This window comes from Alternaria postmessia (genome assembly GCF_024291825.1).
Source record: "Alternaria postmessia strain BMP 2775 chromosome Unknown scaffold_1, whole genome shotgun sequence".
NCBI classification, from domain to species: domain Eukaryota; kingdom Fungi; phylum Ascomycota; class Dothideomycetes; order Pleosporales; family Pleosporaceae; genus Alternaria; species Alternaria postmessia.
This window is the reverse complement of record NW_026260074.1, coordinates 1,170,139-1,183,325: the sequence shown is the minus strand read 5'-3', so window position 1 is coordinate 1,183,325 and position 13,187 is coordinate 1,170,139. Positions and strand designations below refer to the sequence as shown.

The 13,187-nt window shown below is 50.5% G+C and overlaps 4 protein-coding genes across 4 annotated transcripts; 1 reads left to right on the top strand and 3 right to left on the bottom strand.

The window, feature by feature from the left end:
- Positions 1-4,252: 4,252 nt before the first annotated feature.
- J4E82_000412 (uncharacterized protein) lies at positions 4,253-5,595 on the top strand (the record flags this gene model as incomplete). Its single annotated transcript, XM_051726733.1, has 2 exons — positions 4,253-4,317; positions 4,407-5,595. The coding sequence occupies 2 exons, from the start codon at positions 4,253-4,255 to the stop codon at positions 5,593-5,595; spliced, it is 1,254 nt and encodes a 417-aa protein (XP_051593915.1).
- Positions 5,596-5,670: 75 nt separating this feature from the next.
- Positions 5,671-6,411, bottom strand: J4E82_000411 (uncharacterized protein; the record flags this gene model as incomplete). Its single annotated transcript, XM_051726732.1, has 1 exon — positions 5,671-6,411. One exon carries the CDS (start codon positions 6,409-6,411, stop codon positions 5,671-5,673), a length of 741 nt encoding a protein of 246 aa, XP_051593914.1.
- A 650-nt stretch (positions 6,412-7,061) lies between these two features.
- Positions 7,062-7,718, bottom strand: J4E82_000410 (uncharacterized protein; the record flags this gene model as incomplete). The annotated part of the gene is made up of 1 exon (XM_051726731.1): positions 7,062-7,718. One exon carries the CDS (start codon positions 7,716-7,718, stop codon positions 7,062-7,064), a length of 657 nt encoding a protein of 218 aa, XP_051593913.1.
- Positions 7,719-10,552: 2,834 nt separating this feature from the next.
- J4E82_000409 (uncharacterized protein) lies at positions 10,553-11,203 on the bottom strand (the record flags this gene model as incomplete). Its single annotated transcript, XM_051726730.1, has 1 exon — positions 10,553-11,203. One exon carries the CDS (start codon positions 11,201-11,203, stop codon positions 10,553-10,555), a length of 651 nt encoding a protein of 216 aa, XP_051593912.1.
- Between the last annotated feature and the right edge of the window lie 1,984 nt (positions 11,204-13,187).

Below are 13,187 nucleotides of genomic sequence, written 5' to 3'. Positions count from 1 at the left end.
TAATGACAAGTCAGAGGCACCTGAAGGGACGTAGATAGTCCATGAACACGACTTTAAGAAGCAAATGGTACTTTCTACATTTGTTTCCCCATACAGATGTAGGAAGATTCATCTCTGCAGAAACCATCCTAGGTGTAGACATAGTGCTGTAAGAGAACTCCGACTATCCACTGACTATGTTCAAGGCCTTGCTAGCGGTGTTGCCCTATATCTCAGTGATCAAATTGAATATTGTTCTCCCTCGCGCTCGCTTCCAAAAAGTCCTGATACTCTTTCACCATCACCCTGTGTCTTCTCTGAAAATCTGCATCAGTATATCCGTCCACTAGCTTCCGACTGATGCCCATCCTCGCAATGACAAAATCAAGCTGAGACAACACCAGTGTCGTGTTGCCAATAAGCTGGATTTCGATGAGGGCTTTCGTGAAGGGACCGCTGTCAGGGCCCATGGGAAAGTTGCTCGGATGAACATGAAAGCCACAATCGATGATTGGGTAAAATATCCTGACGTTGTCGAATCCGTTCGCGTCACCAGGTAAGAAAGTGTAATGACTGGTGGTAAAGGTAGTAGGTTTGGTTGTGAACTCTTTTCCTAACTTTGCTCTCGCTTTCTCGAGATACGCGCGACAATCCATGGGTATGACGATATCTAGGCCTTGGAGACGGTACTGATGATTCTTCATGATCATGTCAGCTCTTTCGACTACGAACACTCAAACAGTCCTCGAGACCACTTACAATGAAGTTAGCTTGGAAAGAGCCTTTGATGTCACTGTGATAGAGCCTGTGTTGTATTTCAGGTATGTTAACGTGGTTGGGGAAGAACTGGACCCATTAGACCAGTATAATATACCAGGAGAAGAAGCTTTACCGTCAAGATTTCCTTTGCGGTCAACGGGATAGTGAGGCTGGAAAGATCGAACTGCGAGGGCGTCGCATAGCTCTTTAGTGGATGGATGGGCCTATACGACATGTCTGGTGGTAGCTGCCCAAATTTCGCTATATAGAATAGTTGATGCGCCGTTGACGGCCAGAAAGGCCCTCTAGGCCTCGCTTGGTGTACTTCGACCAGAGTGTTCGCAGTCGAGTTGTTGAACTGTTCCTCGACTTCGCCCTCGATATCTGAACCAGAACCTCTGACGTCCTTTTCATTGGTAGGAAGTTTTGCTGTAGTACGCGAGCGCCTGCGAGACTTTAACAAAGAAGTAGCGCCGCTAGCGGATGGCAGATGTTCTCTACCAGGAGTACTGTCAGCGCCTTTTCGAGCTGCTTGTCTGGGGGCTCTGGATGGAGGGCCGCGTTGGGAACCCGTGGTAGAAGCATTCATTGTTGCAATCGCAAAGATGTTGGCCAAGCTGGGTGTTCTTCGCAAGATTGAGTTGCTCCCATGCAGAGAGTTGGGTTGGTTTGACGAAAGAACAAGAGACTCGAGTGAGCAACACTAGTACTGTGGGTCAAGGGACTGTTGTGCAAGCTAATGTATTTGCTGCCTAATAGTGAAGTCGAAGATTCTCAAGTCAGTGATCTCATACTCCGCACATCCGAGTTGATAAACAACTAGGCCAGGCCCTGTCTTTCTCGGACTGAACACCGACAAATGCCTAACTCCATCAGCTTGCGACGAAATTTGTATCAACGTCATGTGATAGTGGTGTCGGTTGCCGTGACCGCATGGTCCAAAGAAGTTGGTAGTCGAGATCGTGGTACGGAGCCATGTTGCGCGTTCATAAACTGGTCTACACGACGCGACGCTATTTGAATATATAGAATAATAAAAGGCAAAAGGGTATCATTATCGTAGCGGAAGCGATTGCTTTCGCATGATCTCGAAACAGGCGCGCTTGAACTTAAGCGTCCTCAATATGCAAAACTACCGACCGACCATCGCGGTCTCATCGTGGAGACCTCAACTCCGGCTGTGGTTGGAACAACCCATTGGAATTGGCCGCGGTCATCTGTGCAGGGCCGGTGCTCGTACCACTCGTTGCAACAAACTCCGGTAACGCATCATGCTCTCCTGTCGGACTAGACTTTGGGATTGGTGCATGGTGATGCTTTTGTTGGCGGCGACGCCAGAAGAAAAATGCGCCGACCAGAAGCAGCGCGCCGACCACTCCCACGACGATGCCCGCGATAGCGCCTGCCCCGAGACCAGATTTATCATCCGGTTTAGGTGTTGGTACTGCGGAACCTCCCTCGGGGTTGTTGGTAGAAGTTGGCTCCCCGAGCGGGGTGACCCGTCCGTCGCTTGCAGAGGTAGTGGGATAAGCAACGAGGATTCTTTGCGCCCAGACGATACGATATGTCGAATAAATACTGGTGTAGATCGATGTGGAACTGGCATCATAGGCTGAGGTATAGGTACTATAAGTAAGAAGGTCGAATACCGTGTTTCCGCCGCTAGAGCAAGATACGGCAGGAGCGGTACCATCAGTGTAGGAGATAACACTAGTACAACTCGCATAGTCGGTATGCTCTTCATAGCCACTGACAGATGTTGTTAGTATTCGCCGAGGAACTTGTCCGGGCGTACTTACGACGGGCAGCACACTGCAGTGGTTTTGCTGGATAATATAACCTCACTCTTCATCTCCCACTGACCAGGACAGCCTGTCCCAGGAGAGAATAGCAACGTGCCACTACCACCACCGTTATTGTCTGGGAAACATGCACTGTCACGAGTGGCCTGTCCATCGGAACCGCATGACAGGTCGCGCTCCACATAGGCACAGGACGTGACTGGATCGCCATAAGAGTATGACAAGGAAGTTCCAATACTGGTGTAACTGTAAGGCGTGGAAAGGACACATGACGACTTGACAACGTTGTTACAATGGTCTGGCGGAGTGAAAGCAGTCATCAACGGTCCTGCGATCGACGTTGTCGATGCGGAGGACGTGTAGGAAGTTGTAAAAGCTGCGGCCATGGTTGAAAATGGGAGAAATGGGAAGAACGCGTGCCACATCAATCACGACGAGGCCCAGGACGAGCATTTGTAGTATTGGGAAGGATAGGGAGGGAGGATGAGGTCAAAGCGCAGCCTTGCTCCGCCGCCCCCATGCTCCCGGTACGTGGAACCATGCAAGTCTCGCCAGTGGCACTTTCTCTCCAATCAGAAGTTGAAGCTATTCGTGGGTGCTTGCAGGCAGCATGCATTTCGCGGTATGCCTTAAGCCACCTCTTACTTCATTGGCCTTTATAGGGACCTGATTGAGATGTCGATAAGAGCAGGGCGTAAGTCTATTAGCCTAGATCCCGCTCGCTTCCCGTTTCGTACAAAAGAAAATTCGAAAACCTCTGACGGCATGGTGGTTGACCTTCGCGATATCATGGGTCAAAGGAAACACTGCTGAGAAACTTCAGGCGCCACAAATGCTAGGTCTGCCTTCTCTCGCACCTCTGCCTTATGACATTGTGGCATTCGTGCAGACATGCTGCGTGGAGTACGGTGTGGGTGTGATGGTGTTTGGGGGCCAAATTTCCCTTGCTGGCATAACAAACTGGCGGCACAGCTCGCCAATATTGGGTCGTGTTGTCGGCCATGAGGCTGTGTCAACCATGCACTAGCTCTTCTCCACACGCAGACTACAATGCCGTCTTTGATAAGCAGAGATGGAAACATCGGTGTGTTATAGGCAATGCAATGTAGGGGGATGGGGAATTCTTGCGCCTCATACTGTCGCCAAGAAGACGTGACGCGACAGGACGATGGGGCCGAATCGCGTCGCAGAGATTGGTGGCGTCGACGAGAAAGAGGAGGGCCTAACCCCTCGCATTTGCCGGTGAGACTGTGGATCAAAGGTGAAGGGCATTGGATGAAGGCGTGAGGAGCGATGTTTCGCAGCCGCCAAGTCGAGATGAGATGGACGAGGTCGGAGGTATAGCGCAAGGCTAAGAGGCTCAGTCGCGTGGCGGCGAATTGCGGGGAAGGCGGAATTGGCGATGCATCAATTTTGTGGATAAGTAAACAGCAGCTACCTGGATCTGATTGTAGTCGCACATGTTACGAAAGCATATGTTGATTAGTATGCTCCTTCTTCCTGTGTTGATAGCACGATAAGGTCCGACGATTCTCCCGGGCAGTTGCCGAAGAACGCGTGATTTGTGGCTCCGAGATCCTCGGCCCAGAAGCTGCGGTTATGTGCCCCACAACTTATGTTAAGAGCTCCGCCTCCGCATTCTGTCCCTATCTCTTTGAACTTCATCCTTGCCTCTCACAAACTTCAATCTCATCCATCTTTACCTATTCACAATGACAGACCGCCTCAAGTCCATCGTCTCCCACATGACGCCCTCGGCGAGCGGCATCTCGGCCCTGTAAGCTCTTCCTTGACAAAGACGACACGTGAAGGAGAAGGCGCGATAGATAGTCAATGGAGGACTCAGTCGCTGACAGTAAACAACAGCACCACCAAGAACCCCGATGATGTTGTCATCACCCTCGCCCTCCGAACCCCCCTCACCAAGGCGCACAAGGGCGGACTGAAAGACACGACGCTCGATGGCATAATGGTCAAGACACTCAAGCAGGTCGTCGCAAAGTCGAACCTCGATCCCGCCATTGTAGAGGACATCTGCGTCGGCAACGTCTCTGACGCAAAAGCCGCCTACTACATCCGCGCCGCCATGCTCGCCGCTGGCTTCCCCAACACCACAGCCGGATCGTCCCTGAACCGCTTCTGCTCTTCGGGACTCAAGGCAGTACAAGACATTGCCAACCAGATCGCCGTCGGCAGCATCGAGGTTGGTCTGGCCATGGGCGCCGAGAGTATGACAGCAGGTGGCGACAGGCTCGAGAGGCCCTTCGTGGACGAGGTGCTCGAGAACCAGGAGGCATGTGACTGCATGCAGCCCATGGGTCAGACTTCAGAGAACGTCGGCAACGACTTCAACATCTCGCGCGAGCGCCAGGACAAGTTCGCTGCCGAGTCATACCGGAGAGCCGAGGTTGCGCAGAAGGCTGGCTGGTTCGACGATGAGATTGCGCCCATCACAACCCAGCTCAAGGACCCCAAGACTGGCGAGATCAAGACCGTCACCCTGACCAAGGACGAGGGCATCCGATACGGCACCACATTCGAGAGCCTCCAGAAGGTCAAGCCTGCCTTCCTTCCCCACGGCGACAAGTCACACGCTGGAAACTCGTCGCAACTCACAGATGGTGCCGCTGCCATCCTCATGATGAAGCGCTCCACCGCCGAGAAGCTCGGCCAACCCATCCTCGCAAAGTACGTCGGTGCCACCGTCGCCGGTCTCCCACCAAGGATCATGGGTATCGGCCCATCCATCGCCATCCCCAAGCTTCTCTCCAAGTTCAACATCACCCTCGACGACATCGACCTCATCGAGATCAACGAGGCTTTCGCGTCAATGGCCGTGTACTGTCTCGAGACACTCAAGATCGACCACAACAAGCTCAACGTAAGGGGAGGTGCTATTGCGCTGGGTCACCCGCTTGGATGCACTGGCGCCCGACAAATCGTTACTGGTTTGAGCGAGTGCAGGAGGCAAAAGAAGAAGGTGCTGCTCACCAGTATGTGCATTGGTACTGGTATGGGCATGGCCGGTCTTTTCATCAACGAGCAGAACGTTTAAAATGTATTGTATATAGCGTTTTACATGAAATCATTTTATTCTCTTCAATATTCTTCGCCATCTTCCGATCAAAGCCTAGTACTGCACAACATCATGTCCCGTAAGGTTAGGTTTTACCTCCCCTCCCTCCAACCACGTCTTACACTTGGCATACAGGATATCTCTTTCTGGTCCATGCGCATTCAAGTCCATCTTCGGTAGCCTTCCCGCCTTACTCTCCGCCCACGCCAGATACCGGTATCCACTCGGATACTGCTTGGCTTCGTTCTCCGGTATGTCAAACGCCTTGCCAGGAACAACAGGTACCATCTTGTCCTTGTCAAAGAGCAGAGTCATGAAGTTCACCCCCCATCTCCCCTGCCCATTCTTAGACAAGAAGAAAAAGAAGCGGGTGTCAGCTTCATTGTCCATCTCAACGTCATCCAGCATGATACGACACGTAATTGTAACCTTCATCTTGCTAATCGCGCGATCACCCTGGATATCGACCGTCTGCCCACAGATCCTATGCAGGATATAAGGGAAAGGACCATGGGGTGTCTGTTTCTCGAATCCCTCTTTTGAAGAAGCGATAAAGTCGTCAAGACGGCCTTGGGTCCATGATGTTGTAATGTACGCGCCAGGGTGAAACATGGAGGAGTAATTTTGCCATTCGGCTGCGTCGCGGTACATGCCCCATCCTTCGCAGATCTCACGGATCTTCAGTCTTTCGAGCACATCTGTGTCTGTGCCGTTGGCGTTGTTGCGTGTTGCGTTCTTGGGATAGGTATCTAGTGCAGGTTGCACGGTGGTGTATTCGAGGCTTGGATGTGGCATCTTGGCGGCGGATTGGAATGTCAAGATGTGCTCCAAGAACCTTAAGGGTGAATTAAAGTACTCAGTGGATTTTCTATCTGCATACCTAATGAGAGTATCTAAGTATGATACGATGGATGCAGTGGTAACCGTTACGTCATTGCCCGACTGCCGAACATCAGTATCGCAACGATCATCAGTAAATCCAGACAAATGCATTCGAGATGGGTCGGGTGGAGATGTCATCATGTATTCAAATGCTGTGGATGGCAGATCTGCAACTGAACCATGCCACACAAGCCAAGTGAAGCTGGAGTATTGAGCGATGCATGGTCTTGTGGGAATGACTTGCGACGCAGATGGCAGTCTAGTGAGAGACAAGGAGGGGTAAACGAAAGAACTAGATAGTGGCAATATCTCATATGCATAAGAGAATACTCGTTAAACCCTCATAAGATCAGACTCAAAGCCTTCACAGTTCAAGCAAGTCGTGCGACCTTGCTCGGCATCGTGTATCCACGCCAATACTACAGAAGACGGCGCTTGAGTAGAGACATGATGGACTACTATTGTGCCAGGGAGTCTTGTTTGTATTTATGATCTATTTCTTCTACTACACGATCACATACTGTGTGTTCGCTGTCTAGGTGAGAGTAATGACAGAGTGACATCTAGGTAGAACTCTTAAGCTTGACAGTCTTCTTCTTTGTCGCTGGTTCCTTTGACGCGCTCTCAATTTCGTGACCATCTGTGTCATGCGGTGTCTCAGCACACTTTCGCTTCCTGTTCTTCGGTATGGGCGTCCCTGGAAGCGGGCGATTCATGAAGGCTGCACCTGCTGCTCCGAAGATAGGGATGTCAAACTTACCAGTCGCCATGGCTTGCAGCATAGCCTCATAGTCTTGAGTTGGTCGCGGAACAAATTGAAGTGGCGAACCGGAGGATCTTGTAGGAGGTGATCCCGAATGCTGGAGAGGGTTGGTAGACAGAGAAGATTGATATACCCCCGAGGGAGACTGATTGGGCGCCGCAGGTGGGCATGCATCCTCTTCAGAGGCTGCACTAGCAATATCGTGTGACCTGGCCTCCTGCGATGTATCCGATGCTTCATGTGAAGACGGCGGAGTAGGCGTTGTGAGAGTGATAGCAGGAGCGATGGGCTCAGTATGTTCTGCGACAGCGGGAATAGGGTGACGTTCGTAATTTGGAAGACCAGGCGTTTCTCCGTATCCCATAGTTCTCCACATATGCACCATGGCTGCTTCTTCCGTTTCTTGCATGACAAGCTTCTGCGTATTATCCGTCCAGTGTGACTGGTCTTTACTCATATCTAGATAGACTTTGGTTGAGGTTTGGTGTAACACAACCAAAACTTTTCAGCGAGTAGAACGAGCCGCGTATAAGAGAACCAGCTGGACACTTTCACTCGATTGCCAATCACGTTGTGGGCGATTTGGTTTTGCGCCTTCACTATGATTAGTCGTTGAATGTTTCGAGCACGGTTCTAGATCGTCGAAATTCACACACGAATAGAGTGGGAGCATTCCGAAAACATAGGGAACTGCTTGAACATTTGGTGCATGTCCAAGCTTGTTGCGTAGCCCAAGAAATGTCTCATGCACGGCTGCTGGACCTGGGAGGTGCGCGCATTGTCAGGGTTTTTCTTCTTTTAGAAGAGTAGCCGGCCAAAGCAACTTCGTTAGTACCAGATCTATGAGTGAGAGCAATTGTTCGAGGACGATGCTGATGCACGCTGGGTCTATGTTCTGGACGAGTCGCTCGATGCGGAGAGAAAATGCTGCATCGTGGTGGTGCGAGCTTTGCGCCATCACGGACCAGTCGACCCGATGGCTTCCATGCGAGACGGCAGACTGTACAATGTCTCTAATACATGTGATGACTGCATGCTGCGAAAGCAAGGAGATGATGAAAGCCGCCGCAGTGTTCTGAGATGGCTTGCGATGAAACAATGTTGAGGTACGTCCACTGTGCGGCGATCGATGATGCGGCTAGATTTTGACCGGCCAATCAGCAGCGACTTCGCTCAATATGACCCGATCAACGACTTTGGGGGGCCATGTTTCTACCACGTCTTCAGTGAACTCAGTACAACAACCTACCATTCGAGATCAGTTATCGGCTCTCGCCTACTCCAGGCAAAATATGAATTCAATTTCTCTCACTTGAGTCCGGAATGCATAGAGCAACATCTTTGTCTTCGCGACACACACCCCAGCCCCTTCATCTCGGTGTTCAGTGACTTCGGTAGCCGCTCCCATCTCATAGCATGATATATGGTTACGCTAACTAGCATCAGCTGAGGCGCTGCAAGAGGCGTACGACCTCCATGTTCGAGGCCATGACGCTATCCAAGTGGTCCGGATCCAAGCCTCAAATCTTGTCACCACACTTGTAGGCACGCCGGGTGTTCACGGTGCTCTGGTTCCGCTTTGGCACGGTGTAAGGGGTGGCGAAGACCAGTGGCTCTGCATGGCTGATATTGGGCCACTCCTTGATATTGATCCAAGATGCATACGCCCATCAGAATGGCTGGCTTGTGGCTCAATACCCAGGTCTCGATACTCGGCTGCGTGGCCGATTATTGGCGGACGCATTTACTTCGACGAAAGCAGCGATAAGGATCTTGTTGATCTCTTCATGGACGTACGTGGATACGCGCCCGAACATTTCCGCGAACATAACGATTTTCAACGATATAAGTATGACTGGGACGAGGAATGCTTCGTTGAAACTGAGAGTTGGCGTACGTCGAGTGCGTCAATCCAAGAGACGGGTGTGGCAGGCGCAGGGCTGGGGCTTGGGCTTGCCGTATCGCAGTTTGCGCGGCCGACGCCATTTGGGTACGCTGGCTATCTTCGCGGAATGGTTGTGATGGACTGATGTATCCTTCACCTTGTAATAGTATTGTACGATAGTCGAACTTAGAAGTGAGAGAGCACCGTACTGTAGGGGCACTAAGCCCGGACAGGGCAAGCGGTGCATGAAGCACTTACCTGAATCACACTCACCCACTGACAACAACTACATGGCGCACGTCTGCAGGATTTTCAAGAAATAACTCTTTCGCTGAACAATACCGTCTTCAGGACCATTCACCGACATCATGGAAGCTATGTAAGCTCAACCCACATCTTTGAGGCTGCATTGAATGGAACTAACCGTGTTGTAGTACACTACGTAATCAGGCTAAATCACCACTCTTGCGCCTGCCTGGAGAAATTCGCAACAGGATATACGACTACGTCTTCCGCGCGGAATGCATGGTGGTCCTTTCGAGCTTGTCGGCACCGCTAGCTGTACGCAAACATTGCATCTACCTTCTCTACGACAGAGGTGCACGTCCTTATTACCTACCTCTCTTTGCGCTCCTCCAGTCTCAATTGGTGTGTCGACAATACAATGCAGAGACAAGGTTGCTGGTCTTTCATAACAACAAACTTGCCGCGCGCATCTGGGACTTAAGGATTCTGCTCAAGAAGATACCCAAAGATGTGCAAAACGCCATTTCCACTCTTTGCATATATGGGTGTTCCGATGGCGACCTCACTGGTTCTCTCCTTCCTCCCAGTTCCTTGGTACACTTTCGGAGGCTTGAACTCTATGCTCAGATACCTCGGCCATCTGACCCACGTACGTTCTTTGAGCAGTTCACAAGAAAGAACAGAGAGCATATTGATGGGAACCCTGGAATTTTCTTGTTCGATGAGTGGCACCGTATCCTCATTGATGCTAGAAAGATTGGTGGGGAAACTCGTACTCAAATATGAAGGGCGTACGAGACTTCAAAGTCTCAAAATGCGACGATGACGTGCAGGTTTGTCTCTCACAGATGAGGAATACTACAAGCCCAATGGACCCGAGAGCTCAATGTACTGCATCACCCTATGGTATTTGAGAAACCACTACAAACTATTGGACTATCCTTCTATGGCCTTGAATTTCTTCTTTCTGTACGCACCCAGCTTCCTGGTCCAACCGAGGACTAAAACTCCATGTAGCGTGTATCAGAGTATTCGAAATACAAAGTGGAAAATGTGAACCAGTCTTCTCACAGCTTGATTATGGGTTGTTTTGAAACTCATTTGTGTAGCTCAAAAGCGCACCCTTAAAATAACATATGGCATCGTGTTATATTTTGCAATCAGAGTTTGCGTAGAATCAATACGCGTCCGCCTCCAGCATCCTTCCGATATTGGTGTAGATCTTGCTCTACAATTTCGACTTTCTCCTCCTTCTCCAGCCTCTGGACCTCCTTCTCAAAACCCCTCTCAACCCAGAAGCTATCTAGAACAGTCGCAACAACAACCCCGCCGTCCTTAACGACTCTCACGAACTCTTCCAACGGCTCCGGCCCCAAATGGCCATGCGTGAAGGTGCCACAGCATGTCAGTGCATCGAACTTCCCATCTTCAAACTCCAATCGCTTCGTCAGGTCCGTAGTTTTCAGGTCATCGTACACGGCGGTGTTCTTAGCGACTGCTAGCATCCCTTCGCTGATGTCGAGACCCAGGATATTCGTAGCGCCAAGTTCAGAGAGCTCGATGCCAACAAGGCCGGTACCGCATCCTGCATCCGCAATCTTTAGGCCGTTCAAGGGCTTGTCTGGTGAGATGTGGTTCAGCTTCAGGCCTCTGGCTACGGCTTGGGCGACTAGGCGTGGTGCGGTGAAGTCGTGGAGGGTCATGTCTGAGTCGTAAGTCTTTGCCCATTCATCGTATAGTCCTCGTGATTCTTCCGTTGTTTTCGCGGCGAATACGCGATCTAAGAGTGACTTTCGATCTGCTGCCGTCATGTTGCAGGTACGAGCTGGCTCGGAATGTTCCCGTGGAGGCGAATACTGGTGCGGTGACGAATTTTCATATAATCCTTATGGGATTATTAGAGGCGGTTCAACTAGTGTAGAAGCTTTGGTGCTTCGGTCGCGTCGAAGGGATAAGAAAGCTCCAGGCTTCTGTAAGCAGTCCAGACGTAGGTACTGACATGACGTCATACCTGGCAATAATTGGCCCCACGGAACACTGCCATGTCCACATAATGTCATTGTTCCCACAGCGATGGAGCTGCATCTGTAAGTGTCACTTATCATGACCTGTACTAGATGATTAACACGATGACATCGGACCCCGATTCCATGGGCGTGACTGTCACGTTCAAGTCGCTAGCGCAGTCTCGGCCGACAGAGCTCATTGGAGTCATCGCATCAGATACAACTCATGCGGCAGTTGTGACATCCTCGACGTCGATAGACAGCGGATCTGACAAGGAAAATCAGGAGGGTAGTCTCAGCGTATATCGGTCGGCAAGTCATGGTTGCGGCGAGAATCCAACTGGATAAAACGGAGATCGTGGGATGCTTGTGATCCGGAATCGAAACTGATACCTATAGGTGATCATCGCATGCGTATTTGACATCGACTGACTGATAGGCAGATATATGCTCTTGACGAAGAAGTAAAGCGGATAGCAATTCCCCCAAATTGGTTGAAGGATGAGAATCTGCAGGAAGTATGTCGCACTCTTTATCTCTGCTTTCTCTTGGCCTTCAAGGTTACTAACAAACGAGCAGCATCACACTCCATCACACAAGTCAGCACAGTCAACACGAACACCTGGCTAGTCGGCCGACTCTTCAATTGTATATCAACAGTAGACTACACCAAGACCACAAAATTGCCATCCGGTTCACCGAGTACGGCTCAAAGTCGTCTCTCCTGAAAGCACGCATCATAAAAAGTTTAATCATGTCCTACGGGCATAGGCGAGAAGTCGGCAGAGTTACTGAGGTTCCGAGGCTAGTATTGATCCGATGAGCTGGGCTGGTCTCAAGGTCTTGGAGTTTTTATGGACATTGAACAACGGCGGCGTACTGCATACACTACCGAACGCTTCGTGCTAATGCCTCCTCGAGGGGATATTAGAAGGGGGCGAACAGTATGCTAAGCGTTGGTGGTGTTTGTTATTTGTAGTATTTGAAATTGATGTAGGACATGTGGCTAGTGAAGTGTGAATCTTCCCAGCAAAGTCTATATGGTGGCGAGGTTGAAGGCACTTGTAGATTTTATGAGTATGACATTGTTTAAATTATGTAGATGGGTGTGAATGAATCTTCTCATCGCATAATCTGAATCTCGTGTTTTGAGTGATCTTGTCACATCTGTTGTTCTGTGGGGATGAAAGGCTGGACAACGTGCTTCTCTTTCTGCAGTACTCAGCCGTATGAAGACACTACAGTGATAACTGTACCAGGAGGGGACAGATTTCCCCATATGGACTAGATGTTGGATGATCGATGGGAAACAGCTCACTGATGAACTTATGGCTATTGGTGGACGGTGTCTGAGCGAGAGCACTGATTGGTGAGATCTTCTTCGGCAGTTGTTCGGCTATCGAGGAGCACACTTGCCCCTAGAGACTAGGATCGGTGTTCACTGGTTATCTGGGGAAGGAGCCGAGGCATATACAGCAGGAGATCTACAAGTAAGGGTTGCGGACGCAGGGGTTTGTGATGCTAACGCAAACTTCAGGTCGAACCACTTGGCGGACAACTATTGCTGCGACTACCAGCCAATAGCACGATTTACGTATGTAAGGCGTGTCAGTCGCCGATCATCGCAAACACTATCTGGGCAACTAACGGACGATCTAGACCATCGGAGTGTAAGAGATCCGGGGTAGTGTCCGCTAGCGTCGCGCTAAGCCTACATTTTTGTCGAGCTTAAACCGACATTTGCGCTGGACGTCACGTCACTTCCTCATCCTGATCTGATTTACACGGT